This window comes from Puma concolor, chromosome A3 (assembly GCF_028749965.1).
Source record: "Puma concolor isolate L17-30 chromosome A3, mPumCon1.1.hap2, whole genome shotgun sequence".
NCBI lineage: Eukaryota > Metazoa > Chordata > Mammalia > Carnivora > Felidae > Puma > Puma concolor.
In genome coordinates, this window is record NC_141669.1 from 21,451,666 (window position 1) to 21,475,961 (window position 24,296).

General features: G+C 48.4%; 1 protein-coding gene across 4 annotated transcripts in view; it reads right to left on the reverse strand.

Annotated features, from left to right (window-relative positions):
• Positions 1 to 819: 819 nt before the first annotated feature.
• CIB4 (calcium and integrin binding family member 4) overlaps positions 820 to 24,296 on the reverse strand; it is a 52,527-nt gene continuing 29,050 nt past the window's right edge. Inside the window, exons 4-8 of one of the 4 annotated variants that reach the window (XM_086700195.1) lie at positions 13,788 to 13,909; positions 4,846 to 4,985; positions 3,492 to 3,601; positions 2,540 to 2,628; positions 820 to 1,014 (exon numbers count right to left, since the gene is read on the reverse strand). In XM_086700195.1, coding sequence (XP_086556321.1) covers positions 984 to 1,014; positions 2,540 to 2,628; positions 3,492 to 3,601; positions 4,846 to 4,985; positions 13,788 to 13,909 — 492 coding nt within the window. In that variant the 3' untranslated portion in view covers positions 820 to 983. Of the gene's footprint in view, positions 3,352 to 3,491; positions 3,602 to 4,845; positions 4,986 to 13,767; positions 13,910 to 24,296 lie in introns of all 4 variants that reach the window. The other 3 variants (XM_025927168.2, XM_086700194.1, XM_086700193.1) reach the window with 3 other exon arrangements.

The window sequence follows — 24,296 nt, forward strand, 5'->3', positions numbered from 1 at the left end:
GCTGGGGCAGGGGACGGGATGTGGGTGACAGCCCCTCGATAGACAAGATCTGGGATGGGGACCTCAGGCCAGGTGTGTATCCACAGGACAAGAGTTCTCCAACATTCCGGTGCCTCTTAGATTTGATCAAGGGACTTCATCGATCAATGGGAAATCTATTACCTCTTGAGTGGGTGAGTCAGGACCGAAAGGCAAAGACACCACTGTAGGTTCAGGTGAGGGCGAAACAGCCCTTCCCCTGGGAGCCAGTGTTTAGACACCTCCCCAGAGGATGATGTAAACAGGAAAAACCATGTGCCTGTCAGAGCATCTGTCGGCTCTCAGAGGCCTTATAAGGGCCTGCTCCTGTGACCCAAGACCAGCTGGGCCCCAAAGGGTCCCTGTGGTGGCCAAATCCATTCCAGGATGTGGCTGAATACAAAACAAATAAATCCCAGTTGTTGGTCACACGCTGTCGCATCCCGGGGCCTGGGGGTGCCAAATGGGGCCAAGATGTCTTCTCCCTTGACACGGACCGGGAAGCCAGAGGCCGACTGGAGTGACCGCTATATACACGTCTCTGTACATTGGCCCCGGAGGATGCTGGGAGGTGGCTCCAGTGAAGGGAGGGGAGGATGTAGATTTTTTTGGTGAACTTCAGTCCATTTGGCCTGGTCCCTGCTGTGACATGTGTTGGGATTTGAACCCTGTCCCCCAGAAGACTGGTCATCCAGTTTTCACGGTCATTGGCAAGCTTAAGCGCCGGAACGAGGGGTTATTAACAAAAAGCACTTCTACACGATCCCGTAGTCAAAAGGTGAACCGATAGGGCAAGGGAAAGGCTTTTTCTTCTGCTTTATTGAATAAACAATAGCCTAGAAGTGAGGGAGGGACAGGGACAGAATCGTACTTCTGATCAAAGTCCCCCAGCGCCTGGAGGGGGTTGAATTCCAAGTTCCAGTGGTTCCCCCTTGAGGCTGCCAGATCGGGTCTTTGTAGCCACATCAAAATCCCCAGAAGTGAATCCGAAAGGAGCTGAGGGAAAGCATCCCATGAGCCACCTTGAGCTGCAAATCTAAAGTACCCTCCAATTTCTGGGTTTGTAATGGCCCTGGTCTCATGTCCCTCTGTCTGAGAGATGGCCAGCTTGCAGCTGTCACAAGCCAACCCAAAGGCCTCTTTATGCTCCTTGTAGCATCACCAGAAAGCAAAGGGCGTCAGAACCTCACAGTGCCAAAACTAATGGAAAGAAATGGAGAGATTCAAAGAAAAAGTCAAGGAAGAGAGGATTCTGGCCTCACTAATGTGCTGGGCTGTTATGGAAGAAGAGGAATTACCCTTAGTTGGGGTGGTTCCAGGTGGGGACCCTCTTTCAGAGGGTCTGCCCAAGCCTCAGCCCCATAGCAGCCATGACAGAATGGAGAGCCCTGTCCCCAAGCCAGGTGGTAGAAAGAGGGGTGGACACCTGACCAGAGTCATCGGGCCAATTGGATTCTCTCTCTGGGAATCTGGAGTCAGAGCTGAGAGATACTACTTAGGAGTGGCCGAGGGTCATTCAGAACCCAGGAGATATAAACCTGACTGCTGCGGGGAGGCCACGTTCGGCCTCATGTCAGACAAAGCAGAGATTGCCGATTTGCATGTAGAGCAAAGTGCAGGGGAGCTGAGGTGAGAGGCAGAGACCCGAGGCACAGAGAAGAGAGAAAACATGCTGTCCTCGGTTCCTGGTTCCTGGCTGGGTGTTCTGAGGTGTAGCTGTCTTTGTCCTTTTTTCTAATTGCTTTGTCAAACCATCTTGAGTGGGCATTCTTTGCTCTCAAAATCACCTAGACTGTGAGACCAAGGGCAGAATAGGGCCCGGGAGCAGCAGACACATGCAAACTGATGCCAACTCAACACAAGGAGGGCACTCCAACAGGGCTCTTCGATCACGAAGGGGCTGCCTCCCAGGGGCACGGGATCTTTCCCGATACTGGAAGGATCCGAACAAGACTGTTAAACGTGGCCTGGACAGTATGCAGTTGCCCAATCATCTTAAGGGTGTTTGAACCAAGATATAAGACTGTTAAGGCCCCTTTGCCTGAAACAAGGTTTGGAAATACTCGAGCTTTCTTTGAGCTCCGCAACCAGCACCTTCACACCCCCATGCAAATCCCCAGCTCCTGGTGACCGTGGGAGTTGTTGGAACAAGGGAGCAGGATGGGCAGTGGCAAAGGCCACCACCGCCAGGCAGTCCCGGAGCCCCCTGGGCTTGGGGAGAAGACACCGGTGGGCCAGGCCAGCTATACATGGGCAGCACCCACGTCCGGACCACCCACGTCATTCGCAAAGCCGGGAATGCAGCCTTGCCTTTGCTGGTTAAAACCCCACTCCCTCTCTCTGAAGGTTAGAAATTTAGGGTACCTAACTTCTCAGAAGCCCCGCTTTTGCCAATTCTGAAAGAATTGGCCAAGTATCCTGGACACTCATGACCCTCTTGGGAAGACGGAGGCTCCCCATTGGCCCTTCCTGCCCCCACCCCACGCTGGGTACCGCCACCTCCCACTTTGGAACACCTTACTTCATGAAGTCTGGAGACTTGGCCATCGCGTGCTCAAACTCTGAGAAAGACAGCATGTTGTCATTGTCCAGATCCGACTCACTCAGGACCTGGCCAGGGGTACAGGAGGAGCCAGAGAGCAGAGAGGGGCCCAGGGTGAGAAAGTGACGTGGAGACACAGGCAGAGGGGGGAGGGGTGCCTCTCACCAAGTGCGGCCACAGGCCAGGTTCTCTGCTAAGTGCCCGGCACATATCCGAGTCCCGGGACCCCCTGCGAGACAGGTGTTCTCCCCACCTCCCACCCTTGTTACTTCCCACCCCAGACAAGGGCATGAAAATTCAAGCTTATGTGCGCTGAAGCCTGGGACCTCATGGGCTCGTCTCATTGTGGAAGAGGCCCCTTGGTGCCTCTAACACAAACGTGGCAGTAGAAATGGTCACGGAGGCGAACAGGGTGGCTTCCCCCACCCCCACCTGTCACCCAGACACAGGCAGGGGCTCTGTAGGGCAAGGGGCCCAGTCAGGTCGAGGAGGCAGTGATGACCCCTCCTGGTTTTATCTTTGCTTCTGGTTTCGACCTAGACCAAAAGCACTTGAAGGTTCTCATGGTCTTAGGACAAACAGATTCACGAGGCTGTTTTCACGGCCTGTCACACTGGGGGCTGTCACTGTAGGACATCCGGGCATTGTGTTGTGCTGGGATAATGTGGGCCAGGGGACGTTGTGATGTGTCCATCTGATGCTAAGCCTCCATTGGGCCACCTGCCTGCGGTGACTGCAGTGTGGGTGGCTCGGGCACCTGCTCTTGGGGACCCCGGAAGGGAATTAAGATTCTGGAGGAAAGACAAACACTTAGGGGGTAGTTGCCTACATCCGTGTGCCCGTCCCTCAGGACACCTCACCCCGCCTGCCACCCAGGGACTTTGGGTGATAGCCTGGCCCAACCCAGCCCGTGTGGCCCCCGGGCACACACGTGGTTCGTGACGTCGGTCAGCAGGTCCTCCGACACGTCGTCGCTGTTGAGCAGTCGGAGGACAACCTTCCGTAGGTCCTCGTCGTCAATGAAGCCGTTCTCGTTAAAATCTGCAGGGTGGAGGCAGAGCGTGAGAGGAGGGGGCCTTGCTCGGCCTCCCAGGAGTCCAGGGAGCCGTGGCCACCCAGAGCCCCGCTGTCCCAGGCGGGCCCAGAGCCTGGCCCCTGGTGACACTTGGGCGGGCGAGAGGGGAGGGCGCCACGGCAGCAGGGCCGGCTGCAGGGAAAGCAGCGCTAAATAACACGCTAGAAATAGCGACAGCACTGAGCGTTCAGTGAGCGCACGCTACCCGCTCAGACGTATCCTGAGAGCTTCACCGGTTCTCGGTCACTGGATCTACACAGTACAACCTGTTCTCGGTCTCACTACCGAAAGGACACGAGCACAGAGGCGTCAGATGTTGGCCTCCCCTGCCAGTACGTGCAAGGCGGGGACGGGGACCCAGCCGGGCTGGGCCCCGAGCCGGCCTCAGCCACTGTGCTGCGGGGAGCTCCAGCTCACAACTCACAAGGCAGTAAGTGGCTTGGTGGCTGGGGGCCGGGGACACGGAGGAGCAGGAGGACGCCTGGACTCCAGCACAGGTCCCGGCCCCTGCCCCTGCGCAGCGTGACCCGAGCGCCTGCCCCACCTGCGCCGAGGATAATGCCCGGTTTCCACTCCAGGGGGCACCCTGAGCCTTGTCAGACCTTGGGTCCTCCTTTTTGAGTTCAAAAATAGGGGTCATTCATACGAAACTAATATAACATTGTATGTCAACAACGACAGCGGAACGGGGGCATTACACCAGCTCCCCGAACACTGGACCGCCAAGGTGCGTTTAACCCGGTTTCCTACAGAGACCCCTCGGAAGGGTGTCGTTGGTCCTGTCAGTGCAGGTCTTCTCTACAGGCCCAGAGCATTCCTGCCTCCGGCCTTTCCAGAAGGCACCCCCCTGGAGAGAGGGCCCCCCTTCTCCTCCAAGCACTGGGATGCTCTGACTCAGCCCGAGCTTGCTCTCCCTGGCCTCCCTGTGAAGTCTCCCTGACACCTCAGGCCCAGGATGGCTCCCTCCTCAAGCTCCAGCAGCTTCTCACATAGGACTTGCCCTCCTGGACTGCTGTCCTCGGCACCAGTGGCCGAGGACTGCCTTGTCTTCCCGTGGCGGAACGTGCTTCTCACCACGGCCTCACTCAGGTGTAGTGGGCGGACACGGTGGGTGCCTGCTGGGTGCCCATCCCCGAGCTCTGGCACACAGATATACCAGACTGGTTCCTGGGGCTTCTATTCCTGGGGTGCAGGGGAGACAGTTGGGTACCTGAGTGGCTTGGCTCCAGGGAGAGAGGAACGGGTATCCCAAGGGTTCCAAGGGTTTCCAGGTGGCCAAGTTCATGTCTGATTGGGGCTGGGGGTGTGAATGAGGAAGACTTCTTGGAGGAAGAGGCAGCAGAGAAGGACCTACAGAAATGGCCACTAGAGGAGGTGCCAGGGTCACTAGGGACAGTGGTAGAGAAGGAATAGCACCGGAGTGATCAGTCTGGGGTGAGGGGAGCAGAGGCTTGGAGGTCTGGGAGAGAGAGCCAGAGGTTAAGTGTGGAAGGTGGGCTGAACTGCATAGAGCCTTGAATGCCGAATGAGGGGAACCCCAGCACAGTCCCTGAACCACTTGTCAGCCATGTGTAAGTGCAGTAAACTTAGGCAGATACAGCGGCCACCGCGACAAACACAGATGTGCCAGGCAATGATCTAAGTGCTTTCTATTTACTGCATTTAATCCTCAGAACACGGATGAAGAAAGTGAGGCACGCTGAGATTAAATAACCATACTTACTTCCTTAATCTCATTTCAGCCTCTTGCCTTAAATATCTATCTCCAGCCTGGGCTTCTCCTGCACTCCAGGCACATGTATCCATCCACAGCCCCTCCTGTCCTCCCCACTTGGAGGTAGGATATGTCCCTCAGATTCAACTGATCCCAACCCAAACTGTTGATGTGCCTCCCTCTTCCCTGTCCCCAAACCTGCTGCTCTCAGCTGTGTGTTTCCTGGCAATTGGGCAACTCCACTCTTCCGGTCACTTGGCCAATGAGCTTGGAGCCGTCCTGGACCATGTCTTTTCCTCGCTCCCCACAGCTAAGGTGTCAATAAACCCTCCCAGATCCCCCCTGGAGAGACAGTGGACCCAGCCTGATGACCTCCCCACTGCACTGCCTCCACCGTGGCCCAGCCATCATCACCTCTCTCCAGGATTACCCTGGTGGCACCCTAACCAGTGTGCTTCCTCTCCGTCTGCCCCCCTCAGTCTCTTCTCCCTCAGCACCCCTTCTCACAGCCTCCCATCTCTAGCCAGAAGAAAGCCCGGGTCCTGACCGTGCTCCCCAAGGTTTACCCTGCCCTCACTCTGCCTCCTTGCCTTTCCCCATCAGACAGGCAGGATCCTGCCCCAGGGCCTTTGCACTGTGCTTCCCCTTCTGGAACACTCACCCAGGGATCCTTTGGGTCTTCATTGAGATGCCACTTCTCACCAGAACCTGCCTAAAATTACGCTTCCTGTCCCTTTCCCTGCTTTATTTTTCTCCCAGCACAGAACACTGCCTAACGCATTGTATATTTCACCTATTAGCTTTATTTCTCTCCACTAGAATGTAAATTCCTGGAGGGCAGAAGGTTTTGTCTTTTTGGTCGCCACTGTGTCCTCAGCTCCGGGAACAGTGCCTGGAACAGAGTAAAGGCTCGCCGAATATTCCTTGAGTAAGTGAATGCATGAACTACCCAAGGTCACACGTTGATGAACAATGGAGACAATATTAAACCCAGGCGGTACAACTCTGCGGGCCGTCTGTGGTCTTAATCACTCATAACTGCTTTCATGGTATTCAAGTGCCCATTTTTTAGCTGGGTATATGACCATCTAAAATGAACACATTTCCCAGCCTCCCTTGCTGCTAGTTGTGGCCCCGCATGTTAGAGTTCTGGCCAACGAGACACGAGCAACTTCCAGGAAGTCTTTAAAGAGAAAGCATAGCCCTTTGTGACAGTGAGGTGACACTAGGAAGGGAGGATAAAGGGACACCATGTCCCCGACATCGCTGCAGTCACTTTGCTGCACCCCGACATTGCAGAACCCCCGGGGAGCCGTCCTGGACCATGGCTGGGAGGATCTTCCACCGCATTGGAATTCCTGCATCTGAAATAACAGGCAGCTGCCAGAGATCTGGGAAGCTGCCTTGTGTAAACCACCTGGGGTTCCCTGTCATCTGCAACCAAATTTAATCCTAACTAATGCATCATCTGGGCCTCAGTTTCCTCATCCATAACACAGAAAATAGCCGTACTTCCATACGGTGGCTGTGAAGATTAAAGATGCAACTACAGGGAAGCCATCTCGCATGGGGCTTGGACCACAGAAGACGCCCAGGACAGAAGGCGCGTATTAGATAGAGCAGAGGCTCAGTTCTATGCCACTTGATGATTGTTAAACACTAAAAACGCAAACCCCGGAAACTGTGTAACATCTCACTTTGAAGAATGAAAGCTAGAGCTATCCGGGGCCTAGAATGGAGGGGCGAGGTTGCCGATGTCCCAGGCTCCTTCAGGGTTAGAGCCCAGACTTCTGTCTGTCTTCTTTGGACGGGATATGGATATGGAAAGTACAGCTCACCACCTCTCTTCTGAAGCAGGTGGCTCTCCCCTGGCCAACTGTTTATCAGCCCCAGGAACCGGAGGCTAAGGCCTGAGACGTTCATCCAGGCTCTCCCTGTGCTGCTGTGCTGTCACCCATCGTGGGTGATGGCTGGGAGCAGGTGGAGGGGTGGAGGGACCAGCACCCGGACCAGAGGGAGTGGGCAGCCGCAGTGACATTGCACTGCTGGTAAGAAGCTCCGCAGCCTCTCCCAGAGACCCCGCAGTGTCCCCGGGCGTCCTGCTGGCCCAGGTCCCATATGCAGAGACTGCAGCAAAGTGACATGGCTTTGGTCCCAGGCCATCTGAAAACAGAATAATTTGCTAGAGTAGAATGTTGTCCTGGACAGTTCCCCTCCTTTGAGGGTGCAAGGGCACAGCAGCCTGGGAAGGGGGTGGGGGCTGAGAGCTCTGGGCTGCTGGCCAGCCCATGCAGACTCGGCAGCCTCAGACCTGCAGCTTTGGGCCGCTCTGAGAAGAGGGGGAGGGCCCACCTTTAATTCTTGCTGTTTCCCGACAACGGGAAGGTTAGACGGCTTGGAGAGCTGGGGCCCCGCCTTCAGGTCCCCCCACAGCACTCTTGCCATCGTCATCTCAACCTGTCATGGTACTCCTTGCAATTTACAAAGTACTTTTACAGAAATTAGCCCATGTGGTTGAGGAAGGGCACGCTTTCACCATTATTTCCCAGGAGAACTGAGCCTGCCTCCCTGGCCTCTCCCGGCCCTTGGCACCGTGTCAGATCTTGGGGCGGTGTGGGAGGATCTCCCGCTGGCATTCTGGCACCTGCCTGAGGGTCGTTCACATCTGATGGAAGCTGTGCTGATGGAACAGGAAGGCAGCACTGGGGTGTTGGTCTCTGGCAGGTAAAAAGTCCCTCCAGAGAGGGCCAGGGGTGGATCTGTTAGAGGTCAGGAATGTCCCTCAAAGCGGAAAGTGGAGCCCAGCAGGTGCATCCCCGGTGCTGGATTCTTGACTGATGGTCATTCACTCCTTCCTTCCGACTCTCAGCAGCACAATTCTCGTTCAGGGTGACACCGTGTTCAGCTTAAAATACTCAACTTTCCAGTCTCCCTTGCAGCTATATGTGGCCGTGTGACATCATTCTGGACAACACAGTATGAAGCTGCCGGGTGGGGCGTCCAAGGACACTCGTTAAAGAAGAGTCAACTTAATCTGTGCCCTTGAATGTACACTTGATTCTTATCCCTTCTCCCATCCCTTTAGCTTCCTGTCGGGAATGAAGACACAGTCTGTAGGCACAGAAACCATCTTGTGATGATAAGGACGACAGTCCCATACTAAAGATGGCATATTAAGGGGCTTGAAGGAGCCAGACCCTTGGTTACTTCCCCCTGGCTCTGGACACCCTAATTCCAGGCTTTTTTTTTTTTTCAACGTTTATTTATTTTTGGAACAGAGAGAGACAGAGCATGAACGGGGGAGGGGCAGAGAGAGAGGGAGACACAGAATCGGAAACAGGCTCCAGGCTCCGAGCCATCAGCCCAGAGCCTGACGCGGGGCTCGAACTCCCGGACCGCGAGATCGTGACCTGGCTGAAGTCGGACGCCTAACCGACTGCGCCACCCAGGCACCCCAGGCTTTTTTTTTTTTTTTTAACATGGACACTCTTACATATAACTGAATGCAGGCCTACCTGGTATAGTGGGTCTGAAACTCCACTGCACTTTAGAATCACCCAGGGAGCTTTACAAAAGCCTGCCCACCCACCAGGGCAGACCCAACACCCTTACATCAGATCTCCGCAGCCGGGGCCCCAGCAGCCGTGGGTCTTAACACGCCAGATAGTGTGCAGTGTGCAGCCACGTTGAAGAAGCAATGAGTTAGAGGAGTGTTGCCTAGATTTTAAGATGTGGAGGGACCAGCTGGGGGTCTTGTTAAAATGTGGACCCGGCTCCAGCAGGTGCACAGAGGGGCTGGAGATGCTGCGTCCCTAACAGGCTTCCTGGAGATTTTGATGTTGCTGGTGCATGGACCACAAGTGGAGTACCAAGGCATCAGTCAGAGCATCAAGTTAGGTCTCTGGACTTCGGCTACCAAGGGTCACCACGGCATCACCACCACCACCTTCTCCTTTTTTGTCTCCTCTTCCTTTTCATTCCTCCCCTTCTGCCTTCAGTGCTGCCATTACCACCTCAATGTACTGAGCCGCTACCTCGAGCCAAGCACCGGGCTCCGAGATTCACTTGTCCCATCCCTAATCCTGCTGACAGCTCTGTAAGGCGACAGATCTTCTGAGCCCAGAGAGAATTCAGATTTGTCTGGGTATATCTGATGAAGCCTTGGAGTTTATGAGTCCCCAGGCATCTATTTGCACAGCTGATTTGCATGAAGGCTTTGCGCTTTTTTGTTTTTGTACTTGAGCTCAAGGAGGAAGGAAACCCCTTAAGGGGGCCTGGAGACAGGGGCTGGAGGAAGATACAAGGACAGTGTGGGGGACAGGTGGTATCTGACCCCTGATCTGACCTGAGGCACTCAGTCTGACCTCCTGGGAGTGAGGACATCCTCCCTATTTCTGAGCTGAACACAGTTTAGCTCCTGTGCCTTGAAGCTTAAAGAGAACCTGCTGTTCTTGTAGCTCCCTGAAGGCTTGGGTGTTTTTGTTTGTTTAGCTCTGGAAACCATGGAAAGACAGCTGAGGCAGACATCTTTGGGAACATCTGCTCTGCCTACACTTTGCCATCTCTGAGAAGTGTCCCCACCCCCAGCAACAGGGCTCTAGAGCTAGGTTTATTTATGTGACTCTGCATCGTTTTGGCTGTGGTTGATTGGACAAGGCTGTTTACCCAACCTGGGGGCAGCAAGACCATTGGTTTGGCTGAGCCATCAGTATCTCCTGAGAAAATGGGGGACCAGTGTTCATCTTTGGCCCATAGGCACAGAAGCATAAAAGTCTGCAGAAAGAGAAATTGCACAGGGAGAAGCAGAGTTGAGAGACCAGGGAACCACAGAGAGAAAAGAAGAAAGTAGCTGCCTCACTTCCTGACCACTTGCCAGCTGCATCCTCGGGAGGCTGCTTCAGTTCTACCATGGGCTCCATGCTGTTCCTGATGGACAAGCTCTAGTGCCCCCCTCCCCCCCCCATGACCTGCACCTCTTGGTGTTTGTGCATATATAACCCCCACATCCCTTTGGTGGCTTATAACTAACCAACAGAATTTGGCAACAGTGATGGGATATTCCTTCCGTGATTACAATATTGTATAAGACTCTACCTTACCAGCACACTGGCTCCAGAGGCTCTCTCTCTCTAGCTGTCTTTGAAGAAGGAAGTGGCCGTGTCAGGGGATGCCCATGGGGCGAGGAGCACGGGTCAGCCTCTGGAAACTGAGGGCAGCCTCCAGCCCATAGCCAGTGGAAACCAGGGCTCTAAGTTCCATAGACATGAGGAAATGCATTTGCCAACAACCAGGGTAGGCTTGTAAGTGAATTCCTCCCCAGTCAAATGCAGCCCAGACAGAGCCTTGATTGAAGCCTTGCAGAATCCTAATAGAGGACACGGAGAAGCTGCGCCAGACTCCTAGCCCACAGAAACTGTGAGATTATAAATGTGTCACCTAAATCCACTAGGTTTGTGGATATACTGGCTCCAATATACTACTGTCCCTCATCAGCTGCCTTTCACACAGGTAAGTCCCTGATACTTGCAACCCAAAGACTCTTGGCTAATATGAGAGTACTCAGCCTGGGCCGGTGCTCTGCATTGGGTAGAGCTGTCCATCCAGGAGAGTATGGACAGGAGGCGGAAGAGGCTAGGGACAGCACAAGTGCCATGCGGCACAAGTCCTGACACAGAGGGGGCAGCAACTAGTGGGCTAGACTTCCCCGCGGAGCCCCAGAAGTACTTGGGGTAAGGAAGGAGGAAGACTAGTGAACAGGTGGGAGCCACTGAGCCAACCAAATCTGGGTATGTGATTTCATTTGCACTTAACCCTGCTTGAAGTTCACTGTAAATGCATGCCTTGTGTCAAACTTAGGACATGTGGGGCCATTACTTCTTCGGATATCTTTTCTTTCCCATTAATTCTTTCCTTCCGAGATTCCAATTGAATATATATTAGATCTTCCTATTGTCCTTCATGTTTCTGAAGCTCTGCTTCCTTTTTCTCTCAATGTATTTTTCTTCTATTCTTCAGATTAGATTATTTCCATTGAACTATCTTCAGGTTTCTGACTCTTCCTTCTGTCATCTCAGTTTTCCTATTAAGTCCATTCAGTGAATTTTTTTTTTTCAACGTTTTTTTTTTATTTATTTATTTTTGGGACAGAGAGAGACAGAGCATGAACGGGGGAGGGTCAGAGAGAGAGGGAGACACAGAATCGGAAATAGGCTCCAGGCTCCGAGCCATCAGCCCAGAGCCTGACGCGGGGCTCGAACTCACGGACCGTGAGATCGTGACCTGGCTGAAGCCGGACGCTTAACCGACTGCGCCACCCAGGCGCCCCCATTCAGTGAATTTTTAATTTTATTTTTTATTTAAAAAATTTTCAATGCTTTTGTTTTGGAGAGAGAGAGAGAGACAGAGACAGAGTGCAAACAGGAGAGGAGCAGAGAGAGAGAGGGAGACATAGAATCCAAAGCAGGCTCCAGGCTCTGAGCTGTCGGCACAGAGCCTGACGTGGAGCTCAGACCCATGAACTGTGAGATCAGGACCTGAGCCGAAGTCAGATGCTCAGCTGACTGAGGCACACAGGTGCCCCATGAATTTTTATTTTAGATATATATTTTATTTTTCACTTTTATATTTTCTGTTTGATTCTTTCTTATAGTTTCTATTTCTCTGTTGAGAATCCCTACTATTTCTTTCATTATGAATTTCTTTTATATCACTGGCCAAGGTTTAGTAGCTGTTTTAAGACACTTATCAGCTAATTCCAACATCTGGGTCATGCCAGAGTCCGGCTCCATTCTTGAGAAAATATCAATTTTTATTTATTTTATAATTGTATATTGAATAATTTTGTATTACACCTTGGACATTTCTGGTTTTCTAAAATTTTTGTATGTTGAATAATTGTGGATTATATTTTAGACATTATGAATGATTTATTGTAAAAACTCTGGATTCTGTTATATTCTTCCAAAGAGTGTTGATTTTTTTTTTTATTCTATCAGGAAATTGACTGGACTTAAACTGCAAACCCCATCACCCAGGGACCTTGTTAAATGCAGTGGCTGCTAAAATCTCAGTTCTGTTATCTTTACCTGAGCTGCTTTGAGTTTGCCTTGCATATGTGGTTTAGAGGTCCTTTCTCTCGCTTTCGTTCATGAACTCTCCCTATTTGCACTTTCCAGGGGAAAAGTGCCCCAAACTTTCTGATTCTTCAAGTCAGAAAAAATTTAGGGTTTCAATCAGTCCTGCATGATGCCCCTCACTGAAGCCCACCTTTAGGCTAAAGAAGTTTGAAAAGAGTGAGGGAGAGGACCATCCAGTACCATTTCCTCCTTCCAAGTGTCAACTCTCTGCCTCTGGTAACTTTCTAGTGCCATCAGGTAGTTGATTTTTATATGTAGTTTTTGAGTTTACAGATGCTATCTGTGGAAGTGACAGTATGGTAGGAACTTACTCAGCTATTCTCAACAGGAGAATCTGTGACTTCATTGGAGTTTATTGGATACTAAGCCTGAGGACACAGGAGATACAAAAATATCACTGAGTACTTTTTATAGGTGAGAAACCTGAGCCCTCACAGGTCCATCAGGCTTAAAACTCCTCCTCCACCCCATTTTATCCAAATCCACTTGGGCAAAGCAAGAATAAGACGGTGTCCACTGTGTGGAGACAAGGAGGACCTGGCAGGAAAGAGAGACAGGGGAAATGCCAAACTGCGCCAGCCTGAATGTTCAAGTCCTTTGGTACCAAGGAGTTGCCACAATGAGCTTAAAGCCTTGCACATGGTCTGTTTGAAGACTTCTCAGATTTCTTTGTTTCTTTCCTTTTAACTTCTCTTGAGAATTCCAGCCATCTCAGTTGTGCTAAGGGCACATAAGTCTGCTGACAAGCAGAACTCTGGCAGTGCTTTATGGCTACCCCAGACAAAACCAGAGACCAAAAAAATGTCATAGGACCTCAGAGATGATCTTTCTCAAACACCTAGTTTTAAAGCTGATGAAACTGAGGCCTAGAAAGGTGAAGCGATTTGCCCAATACTTCCCAGCCATTCAGTGGCTGAGCTAGTTCTGGTGTTCAAATCTCTTAAATTCTGCCAAACAAGCATTAGCTCCTTCATACCCATATGTAGTCCTCAATCTCTCTCTCTCTCTCTTTCTCTGGCCTGTCCACACTGCTACCATGAAATATCAACACCAATGACTCCGTTTGACTCTGATGGCATGGAGGGTAGGGCATCCATCTGTCCATTGAAGTAGTAATTCACAACCATGTTATAGTACTCAGGAAAGATGATAATACCCATAAACGCCCAAGTGAATCCCAGTGAACATCATCCCACCAATGAATTGAGGTTGATGGGTTCCAGATTGATGTATACTCTATGGTGCTTCCCCCCGCCCCCCCCACCACCACTTAGTCACCCACCGTAGATGCGAAAGGCATACTCGATCTTCAGGCTGGGGCAAGCCTGCTCACTGAAAACAGATGCCATACCCAGGACATCCTCAAAGGAGAACACATCATCGTGGGAGAACACTTTGCAGATTCGGTCTCTAAAAGGGTTGACCTGCAGGGAAGGAGGAAGAGGAGTGAGGAGGTCTGTCGGGATCAGGTTCATGCCTCCCTGGCCCTCACATATCTATCACAAGCACAGCAAATTCCTCTTGGGCACCATCCTCCACTTTCTGTTTGCCTAATTCATTTCCACTTACCTGGGCTCCTTTCCCCCAGTTGCTCAGTGGCCCGGTCCTGGTTGTTCTAAACTCTCCTTGCCTGCTGCCAGGTCTTATCAGATCCCAACTTTGCTGTAGTGTTCTAAAAGGACCCCGATCCCTCCCCTCAACCGACCCAGATTCTTTTTCCTTAGATGCACCTCAGCCAAGAAAGCTATTTGATTCTTTCTGTGAGTTCACGTAGTAGATCTGAACGGCCAACTGTGCCCAATTTTTAATTAGTTGAAACAAATCTCTGGTTGATTGTTCTAGTCACTGACAAGATACCTCTTCAAGGCTCCAAGCTGCATGCAAATGGATTAGTTCCTCTGCCTCAAGCACCCAATGGGCCTATTACCTCCCTCAAGGACAGTTGAGCCCCAGCCCCAGCCTGTATGCTTGTTGAACTCTCCTTAGGGTTTTCCCAGCAACAGCCAATGCGTACCCATCTGGTTTTGATTTCCCCATTTACAACACATGAAAATTTCTTTTTCATTTCTTTTGAACTGAGCTACATGTTGAAATCTATGGTTTAGGGGCCCCTGGGTGGCTCAGTCGGTGAAGCATCTGACTTTGGCTCAGGTCATGATCTCACGGTTTGTGAGTTCGAGCCCCGCATCGGGTTCTGTGCTGACAGCCCGGAGCCTGGAGCCTGCTTCTGTTTCTGGGTCTCCCTCTCTCTCTGCCCTTCTGTTTCTGGGTCTCCCTCTCTCTCTGCCCCTCCCCCATTCTGTCTCTCTCTGCCTTTCAAAAATGAATGAATGTAAAAAAAAAAAATCTATGGTTTAGTTTTATTTGGTATTCCTATGTGTTTGAGATGAGAGGGAGAACGTTCTGTGTCACCTCAGGTGGCCATGGAGCTCTCAAGCTTTTGTGAGCAAGCGAGGTATCTAAAGTCCTTGTTAAGAACATGAATTGTGAGCTCCCACCCTCAGATATCCTGTTTTAGAAAGCCTGGGATGTAGCCCAGCATTATGGATGGATTGTGTCTTCCCCTAAATTCGTATGTTGAAGTCTTAACCCCCAGTATCTCAGAAAGTCACCTCACTTGGAAACAGGGTCTTATAGATATAATTAGTTAAGATGAGGGCATTATGACTAGGGTGGGCCCCTAATCCAACATGACTTGTGTCCTCAGTAAAAGGGGAAATTTGGACACAGAGACACACACTCGAGGAGACCACCATGTGCAGAGGAAGGCAGATATTGGGGTGACGCATCTACAAGTCAAGGAATGCCGGACATTGCCAGCACACCACCAGAAGTCAGGAGAAAGGCATGGGACAGATTTTTCCTCACAGTCCTCTGAAAAAACACACGCTGCAGACACTTTGATCTCAGCCTTCTAGCCTCTAGAACTGGGAGGCAATAAACTTCTATTGTTCAAGCCACACAGTTGTGGTACTTTGTCACGGCAGCTTTAGCAAACTACCGTATCTAGGAAAATGCGTTGTGAATAAGGTCCCTAGGTGACAGGGTTAGTCTCACGTGTATATACATACATATGTCCCAGGAGCGACCAGGGGCCCGGAGAATCCGGAGAATCCCGGCTACCTTGCTAGAACCTCCAAACAAACTCCTGCAGTGTCTGCTTCCTTCACCCTTTCACTTCAACACCCCCACTCCCTGAAAAGCTTATTGCGATGGCCTCAGATGGATGCCGATAAGGGCTCTCCACTGTGATGTGTTCCAGGTCACGTGTATGTAGCTAAGTGGCTTCACAAATTACTTTGCCAAATTTTAACTCAATTAACTCTTGCAAATGGTGGCTTAACAAGATTCCTGCAAAGAAATGACAATCCAAGATAATTCTTATAATGCAAGTGTGGTGATCAAACCAGAAAATGTCAGAGCAGAACCTCTGCTACTTAAAATACAAGTTCCTCGTTATTTGGTAGTTGAAACGGTGAGAATCGAGTCAGACATAACTGAAGTCCCGGCTTCAATTCTCATTTCCTGTGCTCAGACAGGGGCAAGGCAGACCAGCAAGCATTGAGCCTAAACATATATCCAGACAGGGAGTGAGATACCAATCTTCCCTTCCCTGGGGGCCCACCTTCAGGACTTGGCTTTTCTGGGAGTGATGGGGGAGCGGAGATGGTTGCCAGGAAGCCAATCTACTCCCTCTTAGATCCACGTCATGTGACTGTTACATACACACACACACACACACACACACACACACCTTACACCTTGTCTTATAAAGAAGATTGGGAAGGAGACGGTGTGGTAGTGGGGGAAGGAGGGAGGTAGCCAGAATAGGACATAGAACGCAATGCGTTGACTGCAAAGACTTTCGGAAGATGTGGGGAAAATATTGCTGAAGATGTAGCGAAATAAGCATTAGAACAAATTTCACACTGTGGGAAGTTTGCTAAGTAGTTGAAGGAAAGTACAGATGTTTCTAACATGGTTTTCCTAGATTCGGTTTCAGTAATGAAATACATAAAGAACTACATTTCTGTGAGCCACTAACGGAAAGAGGTGATATTGACTGAACAGTACATTACTTCTTTAATGAAAACACCAGTGATGGGAAAAACCGTCTGAGCGCAGTCACTGATGGAGTGGCTGCTCCGTGATGAAAAGGATTCTGGGTAAGGGTTCAGGGATGGCCACATGCAAAACCAATGCCCTGCAAAACTTCCTGCAGGCTACCACAGTCAAGAGGTTAAGTCTGGGAGTACACAAAGTGCTACAGGATGCATCGGTGTGGTTCGTTTTTTTTTGTTTTGTTTTTTTTTTAATTTTTTTTTTCAACATTTATTTATTTTTGGGACAGAGAGAGACAGAGCATGAACGGGGGAGGGGCAGAGAGAGAGGGAGACACAGAATCGGAAACAGGCTCCAGGCTCTGAGCCATCAGCCCAGAGCCTGACGCGGGGCTCGAACTCACGGACCGCGAGATCGTGACCTGGCTGAAGTCGGACGCTCAACCGACTGCGCCACCCAGGCACCCCAATGGTTCGTTTTTTTAAAAAGAGTTTAAAACACAGCAAAACATACACAGTGATTTGTGATCAGAAGGGAAGTGGCTTTGAAAATCTTCTGAACCACATAGAGGTTTGCTGGCCATCTCCTGGCAGAACACTTAAAATAGCCATCAAACTTTAAGAGGAATTATATGTGTTTCTTGTACAAAAAGGCAAACATTCCAAATTCGCTGAGCGTTTTATGATGACAAGGGATTGTTGGCAGATATCCACCGAAAAATGAGCTCAAATTCTTCTGAATCTTCAAGGTAGAGGTGACTCATTTTAACAGTGAGTGAGAAAAGTCCTTGCTTTTCCAAAAAAACTCCTGCTTTGGAGAGAATGTTTTGAACATCAGATTTTTGTTGTTGAAAACATGTGGAGTCACCTAAAATAATGCTTCTATCTGTGTACTCGAACATATTAGAAACAGACTTTTCTAATCTGTTTGAAAACCATCCAAATGGAAAGTGTCAGTGGATTTCGGGTCCATTTGTTAAAAATATAAAAATGCAATGTTTTCCAATTAGCTTCTAAGAGCCACTGACTGGCATAAGGGAAGATGGACATCTACTAGCTTAATTTCAATAAAAGGCCTTTAATTGGTGGATGGGATTGAAAATGAGTGCCATAATTTAATACAGGCGGCCAATGATACATTTCTTCTCTTTGGATCAGCTGTGACAGCCACTAAAAATAAACTCAACTATAACCAGACCCCCAAATGATTCCATCTCCAAGTGTTAAAGCAAGATTGTAAAGAATAATGAAGCTTATCCAACCACGTTGCTTGCCCTCACCCCATGATTATTAATTATAAGCAAACAATACAATTATGAGAGGAGGAAATTTTGTTGTACAAATGAAAGGGGCATTTGTTTTTAAGATATTTTATGTTTATTTCGTTGATAAAATAATTAGCTTTTAAATTTTTAAATTTTTTTATGTTTATTTTTGAGAGAGAGAGAGAGAGAGAGAGAGAGAGACAGAGCATGAGCGGGGGAGGGGCAGAGAGAGAGGGAGACACAGAATCCGAAGCAGCCTCCAGTCTCCGAGCTGTCGGCACAGAGCCTGACGCAGGGCTTGAATTCACAGACCGCGAGATCATGACCTGAGCCCAAGTTGGACGCCCGACTGACTGAGCCATCCAGGTGCCCTTAGCTTTTAAATTTTTTGTTTTGCATGTTTCTGTTGTAACATACTGGTGTCATAGTAAAGGCATAGGGTTGGGATACACACACATTATGGGTGTGCAACCCCATTTTTTAAGTGCTGGGGAGGCATGATTAAAAATAGCTAGTGATCTCTGGTCTAGTCTAATCCCCTCACAAATCATGGATGTGGAAAAGAGTCCCCAGAGTTGAAGGAGTGACTTACCCAAGGTCACTCAGCCTAGGACACAATTCTGAGTCCAGCACTGTTTCCACTACGGGCCCCTGTGGCAAATAAACATAAAAGAAAAGGTAGCGACGAGGCAGAACATGTGACCTTTAAAACATAAAAATCCTTGCAACTAGAACCTCTTAAAAGTCTTACTTTAATATAACACACACACATACACACACACACACACACACACACACACATTTTTGACACAGAATGCCAAATGGAGGCTAGCTTGAAGTCAAAGTCATGGCACCTGCCTGTGAGAGCTCCACGTCTTGCCGGCTAGCCAGGAGGGGCCATGGTGGCCGTCCCGTTAGCAGCCCTGGAACAGGACAGTGAGAGCAAACACAGTGGAGCTGACAGGAGGTGAAGTTAACAGAGAGCTGGCAGGCTGGGGCGTGGTGGAGGTGCCAGAGTGAGGGGTGGGGGATGCTGTTCCAGAGAGGATGGCAGGGCAGATGACACACAGGGCCAGGCGTCACCAGAGCTGTTTCTGGGCCCTGAGGCCAACGGGTGGCTGGTACGTCCTCTGTGAGACCCGGCGGGCACCTGCCAGGAGGGTGTCCCTGGCCTGTCTCTGTTCCAGCAATGGCAGCTTCCCCCTCTCCCAGGTTCCCTGCCTCATCCCTTCCCAGGGATGATCCCAGGGCACAGACTTCCCCTGTGGCGACATGTCCTCAGCACGCCTGCAGCTCTATGCAAAGGGATGCTCTTAGTGCTGCAGGGATGGTTTCTGAGGGTCCAGGAGAGGTCCATGCCTCTCCCTGCTCTCCACCCTGAGCTGAGTGCCAGTTCAACCGGCGTCCTTGGGTCCAGCCCAGCCACCAGCAGACAGAACAGCTGGGAAGAGGCGGGAGAGGAGCAAGCCTCTCGAGTGATCATAGTTCCAGTTTACTGTGTTTCAGATTTGTGTTGCTATTACTTTAAAAGTCTGAAATCTGAACCCATGAATCTTGGGATCTATCTAGAGAGTTGCAGTCTGTATTAAATTTCACACTCATTTAGAAGCCGCCAATACTCCCAAGGAGGAAGAAGATGACATTTGACAAAGCAATGCCTTCGTTTCAAGAATAACACGTACCCCAGTGCGAAGGCCTTCTGAACAAGGGAATATAAACATGTCAGCATAGAAATTTATACAGGTAACTCAGTAGTGCGATCTCCATCGATGCATGACAAAACTAAAAAAGATGAAAATAAACCCCAAATGCTGGGGATTTTTTTTTTTTTTTGGAAACAGAAACTACAGTTTGTTGACAATAAAAAGATTGCAGTCCTTGCCAAAAAAACTAAAAATTTTTAAAAGATCTTCTCAAAGTTATCGAACAAGAGATTTGATTTGAAGATGAAAATCAGAAGGAAAATATTTGGACTTAGTTTAAAAATATCTCCTCACCATTTCTCCAAGTAGCACACAGTCAAAAGGAGCTTTTTACCGTTGCTGGAAAAAATTCACACAAAAATACGCCAGTGACTCAACAGTGACGTCACTGATGAAGTTTTATTTTCAAGAGCTTGTTTTTTAGGGGGAAAAAAAGATCAAATAGTAGTATTTCATGTAGAACTTCTCATGGCTAATTAAACTTTCTTAATTTTTGGTGTCTGTTGGTTTTGAATGAGGCTTCATTTTTGTTCATTTTGCCTGCTATCAATACTTGTTAAAAGTACCCGATGAATGTGTGTAGTTTTTAGATTTTAAACAGATGTAAAGCATGTGTCAAGGAAGGGAGTAGAGGGAGGTGTCTGCTGGGAGGGGTACAGAAGATGCCAGTCCCTTCTGGGTCTTGTGTGGAGGCCTGAGGTTACTGACACAGACTCCTCATATCTGTGCAAGATTGGGTGAGCAAACACCAAGTCCCAGGAGAAGGGTGTAACAAATCTTTTGTATTTTAGTGCCTTTAAAAACTTCCCTTAGGGGCATCTGGGTGGCTGAGTCGGTTGGGCGCCCGACTTTGGCTCAGGTCATGATCTCACGGTTCACAAGTTCAAGCTGCGCGTTGGGTTCTGTGCTGATGGCTCAGAGCCTGGGGCCTGCTTCGGATTCTCTCTCCCCCTCTCTCTCCGCCCCACTCTTGCATGCGCTCTTGTCTCTCTCTGTCTTTCAAAAGTGAATAAACATTAAAAAAAAATTTTTTTAGATTCCCTCAGATAAACCATATTTATGGAGTGGCAGACTCAATATTACTAAGATATTGATTCTTCCCAAATTGATCTGCAGAGTTAATGCAATGCTAGTTAAAATCTTCCAGCCGGGGTTTTTGTAGAAATTGACAAGCTGATTCTAAACTTTATGTGGAAATGCAAAAGATGAATAACAGCCAAAACATTTCTGAAGAAGAGGAAGAAGGTTGAAGCACTTATATGAATCAAGATCTTGCTATAGCTTTAGTAATCAATACAGTGTGGTACTGGTACAAGGAGAGACAGACCAATGGCCATAATAAAAATTGTGGAAACTGGGGCGCCTGGGTGGCGCGGTCGGTTAAGCGTCCGACTTCAGCCAGGTCACGATCTCGCGGTCCGTGAGTTCGAGCCCCGCGTCAGGCTCTGGGCTGATGGCTCGGAGCCTGGAGCCTGTTTCCGATTCTGTGTCTCCCTCTCTCTCTGCCCCTCCCCCGTTCATGCTCTGTCTCTCTCTGTCCCAAAAAATAAATAAAAACGTTGGAAAAAAAAAAAATTTAAAAATTGTGGAAACAGACCCACACATATTGGGCTATTGATTTATCACAAAGATCACATGGCTACAGAGTGGAAGAAAGGAGAGTCTATTCAATAATTGGCGCTGGGTTGATTTCTACCTCACACCATATGCAAAAGTCAATTCCAGATTGATCATAGATCCAATGCGGAAAACCAATAGTAAAACTTGGAGACAAAAGCAGGAGAACGTTTTCATAACCTTGAGGCAAAAATTCTTTACCAATATACAAAAAGCATTAATCATGAGGGGGAAAAAATCCATGAATTGGAGTATATTAAAATCAAGAATTTATGTTATTCAAAAGACATCATTAAAAGGGCAAAAAGGTAAGCCACAGCAAGTGATAGGTACTTCAACAGGTGACTGGATAAACAAAGTCTAGATTATCCATACATGAGACTACTTCTTAGCAATAGATAGGAGCTAACTAGTCAATTCCTGCATATCGATTCTGTTAGTCAACTCTGTTGCATGTTGATTCGTGCAACAACGTAGACAATTCTTAGATGTGTTTTGCTAAGTAAAAGAAGTCGGATCCAAAAGACTATGCAAAATAAATAAATAAATAAATAATAAAAAATAAAAAAAAAAAAGGGGGCGCCTGGGTGGCGCAGTCGGTTAAGCGTCCGACTTCAGCCAGGTCACGATCTCGCGGTCCGTGAGTTCGAGCCCCGCGTCAGGCTCTGGGCTGATGGCTCGGAGCCTGGAGCCTGTTTCCGATTCTGTGTCTCCCTCTCTCTCTGCCCCTCCCCTGTTCATGCTCTGTCTCTCTCTGTCCCAAAAATAAATAAAAAACGTTGAAAAAAAAAAAAAGACTATGCATCGTGTAAGTCCATTTGTATGACATCCGGGAAAATGCAAAACTATAGGGATGAAAACAGATGAGTGGTTGTCAGTAGTTGGGGGAGGGAACGGAGTTAACTACAAAGGGGCCTCACAAGGAAATTTTTCAGGTGATGGAATTGTTCTGTATGGTGGTACTGCAGGGGCAGGTCCACACCCCTATGCATTTGTTTAAACCCATAGAACCATACCCCACAATGGGTGAAGTTTATAGGATGTGAACAAAAAATTTAAAAAGTTTTAAAGACCCGGGATGCTAGTAAACCTAGAATGACATGGAGACCACGATAAGTGAAAGTAACTGTATTACAAGTGTGTGACAAAACCTCACCAAAAGGAATTGGGAGGGAGAGGCTGACCAAATGACTTCGGGAAATGGTGGTTTGACTGAGTACATAAGTCAAAAAAAAAATAACAAACCCACAAACCAACACTGTGCTCTAGCTAGCAAATTTTTTTCACACGGGGGGAGGGTTAACCATTCTGAAACTGCATGGATACTGGGGTTGAGCAAACAGGTAAATAAATAACAGATAGTAGGACCCAAGTTTCTCACTGTCAAAAGAAGTTACAAATAAGCAAGAGGGGAAGTCTGGATGTGGTGCTGGGTTAGTCAGAGAAATCAGTATGAATTCATGGGTATCGGTATATATATACATAACCAGAAATAGTAGTGTGTGGTATATATGAGTTAATATACATACGTGTTTTTTCTAGCTCCATCTACTAAGTAACTTTACAGTGGAGAAACCTAGAAACAACACCTTGATTACGTGTTCAAGGTTAACATTACCAGTAATAGGTCATGTTGATATTATGTCTTCCCTGATACGCTGTGATGAGAAGGGCACTTCACCTCTGTGGTATTCATTGCACAAATCCATAACCCCTGTCTAATCAAGAGAACACAGGTGATGGACCCAAGCTGAGGGAGGTCCTACTAAAACACCTGGCCGGCGCTCTCCAAAAAATCATGAAAGACAAGACTGAGAATCTGTCACAGATGAGGGGAGACTGAAGGCAGTGTGGGAGCCTGGAGTGGCTACTGGAACAGATAAAGGACATAAATGAGAAAACTGGTAAAATGTAAATAAAGTTTGTCATTAGTTAGCCACGTCCCACCAATTTTAATTTATCATTAGGGTGGAATACATACATATAGGGGAACAAAGATAAAAAGGAAACTAGGCAATCCAAAATATAGGGAGCAATAGCTTTAACTCTGAGAGAAAGAAAGAAAAAAAGGCTCTCATCCTATTATTCTATACCCAACAAAAATATCCTTCCAACTTAAAGGCAAAAGACTTGTTCTTCCTAGACAAACAAAAGCAGAGAGAATTCATCCGCAGACCAGAGCTACAAAAAGATTAAAGGAAGTCCCTCAGGAAGAAGGAAAACAGCAGAAGGAAACTTGGATCTACACAAAGGAATGAAGAACACCAGAAATGATAAATATGTGAGTAAATATAAAAGAACTTTTTCTCATTTTAAATCGTTTTCAGGGCTCCTGGGTGGCTCAGTCGGTCCGACTTCAGCTCAGGTCATGATCTCACGGTTCATGAGTTTAAGCCCCGTGTCAGGCTCTGTGCTGACAGCTCGGAGCCTGGAGCCTGCTTCAGATTCTGTGTCTCCCTCTCTCTCTGCCCCTCCCCTGCTCATGCTCTGTCTCTCTCTCTCAAAAATAAATAAACACCATACAGAGAAAGACAGATACCATATGCTTTCACTCTTACGTGGATCCTGAGAAACTTAACAGAAGACCATGGGGGAGGGGAAGGAAAAAAAAAAGTTAGAGAGGGAGGGAGCCAAACCATAAGAGACTCTTAAATACAGAGAACAAACTGAGGGTTGATGGGGGGTGGGGTAGAGGGGAAAGTGGGTGATGGGCACTGAGGAGGGCACCTGTTGGGATGAGCACTGGGTATTGTATGGAAACCAATTTGAGAATAAATTTCATATAAATAAATAAATAAATAAATAAACAAACAAACACCAAAAAAATATTTAAATCCTTTCCAAAGAGACATATCCATATATATAGCTAAAGATTTCAATATCCTTCTGTCAATAGTTGGTAGAACAATAGACCAAAAAATCATTAAGGATATAAAAGGCTATCAACCAACTTGTGTTACTCAACATTTTACAGAGCACTCCACCTTACACAGTACAATACACATTTTTCTCAAGTGCACTTGGCACATTTACCAAGATAAATCACATTTTAGGTTATAAAGGAAGTCTCAATAAATTTTAAGAGATTTAAATCATACAGAATATGATCTCTGACCGCAACAAAATTAAATTAGAAATCAGTAACAGAAAGATATCTTGAAAACC